The 6,053-nt window shown below is 40.4% G+C and overlaps 1 protein-coding gene across 1 annotated transcript; it reads right to left on the bottom strand.

Annotated features, from left to right (window-relative positions):
- Positions 1-3,805: 3,805 nt before the first annotated feature.
- LOC149115082 (pancreatic secretory granule membrane major glycoprotein GP2-like) lies at positions 3,806-4,354 on the bottom strand. The gene has a single exon (XM_089285835.1). It carries the CDS (start codon positions 4,302-4,304, stop codon positions 3,915-3,917), a length of 390 nt encoding a protein of 129 aa, XP_089141961.1. The 5' UTR covers positions 4,305-4,354; the 3' UTR covers positions 3,806-3,914.
- Positions 4,355-6,053: the final 1,699 nt, after the last annotated feature.

Raw genomic sequence — 6,053 nt, 5'->3', positions numbered from 1 at the left:
TCAGGTAACTTCAATACATACACTGCGCAACGCACACATTAAGTAATCTTAAGAATAGGCTGAAAGTTAATTTCACTGCATGTTTAAAGCTTTTTTGGGAGGTTTTCTATTTAGATATATTTTTTTTGTTTTGAAATAATTTAATTTATAGTATGGTGAATATACGACTATGTTTAAGTGAATACATGAAAGATCATATATTGATCTTTACGACTGAATATACGACTGTATTCAAGTGAATATATAAAAGATCATATATCTGAATTGCGGAGAAAGATATGAAGATATGATTGATTATCGCAGTTATACAAACAACTTAAGCAGTAGCGAAATTAATTTTTTTCAGGCTTAAATCAAAACTATAACAAAATTCTCGAACGTGATTGGCTATCAGCAGCCCGATTTGAGCATTAATTGGACAGTGTACACGCGTCATGCTTGTAATTGGACAGTACGCGTCATTTTGTTGTTTGTTTGCGCTGTTGCGGTGCACTTTGTTGAGTAAATTGCTGTGTTTTTCAGCATTCATAACGACGTTTAATCGTTCAGCGCTCAATCGATGGTTTATTCGTTTCTCGAATTTTGTCATAGTTTTGATTAATTGGTAACAGGACATCGTGTCGTTCAATTCAGTCTGTAATCGTACTCGTGATTAACAAATCGGACTCCCGCTTCGCGGTCGTCCGATTTTGTTAATCACTGGTATGATTACAGACCGAATTGGACTCCACTCAGTCCTATTAACGTTATTAATCTCACAACTGCTTTTAAACGTTGTGAGTATAACTACAATGATCAATCATATCTTCATACGACTATATTGTTCCCCATTTTCTTTCTTTTGTCATAGGAAGCTGACTTACGTAGTAGTCTATTTATCGCTTCATAAGATGCATTAAATCCTGGGTAACCATTGGCAACAGATCGCAACGTAACTTGGATGGTATTTCCGACAGAGTACACTGGAGCGGGAAGTTCTCGCCCACATATCTCAAATTCTTGAGCGCCATCATCCGAGGCAATATTAGTGATAAAAACACTGGCCCCCTCTGGCTCTCCAATACACGCTGAGCTTTGGTTTTGCTCCAAAGTGAAGCTGAAGAAGGTTAGTTTGATAATTCGGCCAAAGGCTACTGTGATATTCCAGGTACAATTGCTGTTCGTGTAGAAGCCGTTTGGAAAATTCGGGCTTGAAAAGAATCCTCTCGATCCTTCAAGGAATTCTCCCGGTGGAACACACGCTGTATAGGAAATCAACTTAATCAGTTATAAGTGAACAAAGTAATAACTTAGGAAAATGTTTCCTTTTTTTTCTGTTCCACTGTCATTACCCTAGGGGGTGGGGGGGGGGGGTGGGTGTAGGGGAGGGGGTTGTTTCTCTCAGCTTCTACACTTAAGTGCGTATAGGCCATATATATGAATAAAGCCACGACTAACACAAAAACGTGGTTTAGCTCCTGTGCACGCTCGGATTGGCACAAACGTTTGAGCTTTACCGAGTGGCCGCGCTGAGCTAGAAAATATCTTGTAAGAGGTCATGACGTCGTCGATGTCGTTTCAAATGTCGAATTTTGGCTACGGTAAAATGCGGGAAAACCCATGCAAAAAAAAAAAAAAAAAAAATCGAATGAGATTTGTGTTGAGAAAACAGCTAAACGTTTTGTTCAGCTTTTTTTCGTGAATTGAGATATTAGAGACTCTGCTGTCGGAATTCCCTCTAAACGGTAAAACGTGGCTATTGAGGCAATAGTTAACTATTAGATTTTGAGCACGAGATTTTTTATCACATGATAGTTAACGAGTCACCTATCACGGATAGAAATCGAGAGCGATCGAATAGTCTAATTGTTTTAGTATAAATCCACTAGTCGTTCAAAACTTTATCTAAATCCTCTTCATAAACACTTTGACATATTAGGGCTGCTTGCGGAGGAAGCCTGCTTTCCTCTCGAATTATATTCGTCTGTCAAAGATATCTCTGTCCTTGGTAATGTATCGAGAGGATTTACCGTAGCTCATTCATTTCTTCGTTGATGAAAAATTCTAGAAAAGCCAACAGTGGCTTTCCAGTTAACAAGGAGAAATTTCTTTTTATTGTGTTGGAAAATAGTACTAATTGGCTATATAGGTAGGGCATGATTTTTAGGCCGTTTTAGTCAGAAATAGGGTATCGATGTTGGCCATTTTGGTCTCGAGATTTTTATCACATGATAGTTGACGGGTGAGGATTTTGGGAAAGTGGCTGCACACGCCCACTCAATTTTTCTGGGAGTACCCTCCCCGAGGACAGAGATTGTCTATTAACTGATAACCATTATTATTATACATTGAACTCACTATCTCTTTTCTGATTAGCCGAAAGCGTACAGTGAATTTTCGAGATCAGCGCCGGTGACGTCATCTAGCTGCAGATTATACAATAATCATGTCAAGGGCACTCAAGTTCACGGGTAGTCATGCCATGTATGACCGCAGTGTCATGTCAAGTTCGCACGCCTTGTATTGCTTGCCGTCAATGAAGAAGCAAAAACATGGCCTCCATTTTTTTTCGTTCAGTACATAATAAAACAATTATTAGATTCGGTTTTTGTGATATCCAGAATAGTCAAGGTCGAGGTAGGGGTCATCAGCCTCAACCTTTGGCTTCGGCTGATAACTCCCCTTCGCGCGCCTTGTGTTGCTTGCTGTCATTGAAGAAGCAAAAACATGACTTCCATTTTTTTTTTTTTTCATTCAGTGTATAATAAAACAATTAATAGATTCGGTTTTTGTGATATCCAGAATAGTCAAGGCCGAGGTAGGGGTTATTAGCCTCAACCTTTGGCTTCGGCTGATAACCCCTACCTCGACCTTGATTATTCTGGATATCACAAAAACCTCATCCATTAATTGTCTATTACCCAAGGTTACGGAGGGATGGGTAAACTGCCAGTGAGAAGTCGAGTTTTTGGACAGTGCACTTGCAGGGTGTGTTCGGCAAGTTACACCTTTTACCAGGTGCAAGGTGCGTGTGACCTTAATGCTGGTCGCAAAGGAGCCCTTCGATAACAGTGCTGGACACATTATTAGCTCACAGAAGAAACGGCCTTTCCTCTCGAATTCTTTTCCTCGCTAACAAACCCTCTGACCTAACTCACAGCAAAATAGATGTTCAATTTTGTTGGATTACCGAACTCAATCGAACGATGCGGTCTTCGATTGAGTTCGATTGAATTCTGATTCGATTTTATTCGATTAGATACGCAGGGAGGTTTGTCAACATATTTCAGGCTCATGGTATATTTTCAGTCATTCAGGTGGGCTATTAACACAACTGATCAAAGCAACTTACCAGCGCCGGCATTTCCACAATAGCGGAATGAGAACTCAGAATATTGTGTCCTCTGTAACTCATACACATAGTAAGAGCCGCAGTTCTTCACTTTAATGATGTTACTGTACCAACAGCAGTTGCTGCTTATACTGAAACAGACTTTACGTGTCACCACTCCTTCAGCGACTGTCGGGTGTGTACCATTAAGCCAACCTGGAAACTCAATACCACAGCGATAACTGAAAACACATCTGTCCGGCATCTGATCGCCCGCAGCTCCTTGGAAACGATACCAACCCGTTACTAGGCTACTATCGTTTCTGTCATGAGGCGGTTCTGCGTTTCCTTGAGCGCGGTCTGCTTCACTCAGGACTGTGTAATTTGTACAACCATCCACTTCAAGTAAAAACGAACCAGTTAGTTAGAGTTATGACAAAATTATATTACTTTTTGTGGGCTATCTTATCTTTATTTTTGCTCAGGTTTGTCATATTAGCTTATTTATTCTTATTTTGTCTGATATTCTAGGTTTCTCCACATATTTCAGGCTCATGGTATATTTTCAGTCATTCAGGTTGGCTATTAACACAACTGATCAATGCTACTTACCAGCGCCAAAGTTACCACAATAGCGATAAGAATCTGTCCTCTGTAACTCATACACGTAGTAAGAGCTGCAGTTCTTCACTTTAATGATGTTATTCCGATAACAGCAGTCGTCGTTTCCACTGTAACAGACTTGACGTATCACCACTCCTTCAGCGACTGTCGGGTGTGCACCATTAAGCCAACCTGAAGCCCCGGTACCGCAGCGATACTTAAGTACACATTTGTCCGACATCTGATCCCCGGCAGCTCCTTGAAAACGATACCAACCCGTTACCAAACTACTGTCGTCTCTGTCATGAGGCGGTTCTGCGTTTCCTTGAGCGCGGTCTGCTTCACTCAGGACTGTGTAATTTGTGCAACCATCCACTTCAAGTAAAACCATACCAGTTAGTTACAGCAAGGGAGGTTACAGTCATAAAAAAAGAACTTAATTACCGGTATGATTCATTATTGTAGGGTGTCTGATCTTTATTTCCGTAGTGTAGCAGCTCTCGTACGCTTGTAATTCTATTTGTCGTCATTGCAGCAAGTCATTGTTTTGGGGCTAAAGGGCATTGTTTCTGTTGTTTGTTCTATTGTCCTCTCAAAGGGTTTCAAGCCATTCATGTGAGACCTTGCGAGAGCTGCAACATGACCCCTTTATTTGCTTATTCTTTTCTGTTTCGTCCAAAAATATTATATTTACCAAAATCATTAGATAACCTTATATAGCTTTTCCCATCACTATTAAATCAAATCTTGATACTTGTTCTTAGATATCGTTCTACACTGAGTGGAAACCCGTTAACCCGGTCACCATCGGACCACAAAAATCTGCCCATATTAACGAGGTGACCGTGCTAAAGGGCTTTTTAAAAATAAGACAACGATTGACTGGGCTTTTTAGCGTGGCTCCAGCGAGTAATCATTTATGGCGTTGCGCGCGCAAGTGTTATGTTTTGAATGCCGTTTTTGCATTCGTTTTAACAACCAGTCCTCTCAAACTAATTACATGTAACAAGCAATGATTAAATAGTGTTTTATTTTTGTTAAAAAGTCTTGAATTATAAATGCCCAAACAAATATGTTTTTTTTTTTTTTTACTTTTTTATGGCTTTACTTGCGATTTTCTTGAATTTCCTTCGGTGAAATCTTCCCAAATTTTCACGTCATATCGCTTCCTGCGGGATACGAATTTTAAAAACGAAAAAAGTAGGGTTTGTAAAGGCAGGTTTTTCAATTTTTGCAAATTTACATCTTTTAGCGCTGTGAGAAAACTGGTCCTACAGATTTCCCTGAAAAACGAGCTCCGACTAAAGTAAAACATTTACTACCAATCTGCCAAGTTTTACGGAATTTCACCGAAGGAAACGCGAGAAAAATCACTGTCAGTTTTCCTTGTTGTGCTCATGTTGACAAATTAAAATATCGAAAAATAGAGACGTTTTCCTTCAAGCTCGCGCAGATTACTTAAGCTTTCGTCCTCAGCGCGCGTGCGACTGTAAAACTATAGGGAGCCACCTTAAGCTCGGGCCAGAATAAAGAGGCCGTAATAACGAGGTGACCAGGCCGTAATAACGAGGTAACCAGGCCGCATTAACGAGGCGACCGTCTGCTTCACTCAGGACTGTGTAATTTGTACAACCATCCACTTCAAGTAAAAACAAACCAGTTAGTTACAATTATGACAAAATTATATTCCTTTTTGTGGGGTACCCAATCTTTTTTTTTGTTCAGATTTGTCATATTAGCTTATTTATTCTTATTTTGTCTGACATTCTAGGTATGCCAACGTATTTCAGGTTCATGGTATATTTTCAGTCATTAAGGTTGGCTATTGACACAACTGATCAATGCAACTTACCAGCGCCGGCGTTACCACAATAGCGACACAACAAACATGTCCTCTGTAACTCATACACGTAGTAAGAGCTGCAGTTCTTCACTTTAATGCTGTTATTCCAAAAACAGCAGTCGTGGGATACACTGTAACAGACTTGACGTGTCACCACTCCTTCAGCGACTGTCGGGTGTGTACCATTAAGCCAACCTGGACGCTTAGTACCGCAGCGATACTTGAGAACGCATTTGTCCGGCATCTGATCCCCGGCAGCTCCTTGGAAACGATACCAACCCGTTACCAGGTCTCTAT

This window comes from Orbicella faveolata, unplaced genomic scaffold (assembly GCF_042242905.1).
Source record: "Orbicella faveolata isolate gen_17 unplaced genomic scaffold, um_ofav_v1 contig_13, whole genome shotgun sequence".
Taxonomy (NCBI): Eukaryota; Metazoa; Cnidaria; class Anthozoa; order Scleractinia; family Merulinidae; genus Orbicella; species Orbicella faveolata.
The sequence above is the reverse complement of the archived record's forward strand: the minus strand, read 5'-3'. Positions and strand labels throughout refer to the sequence as shown.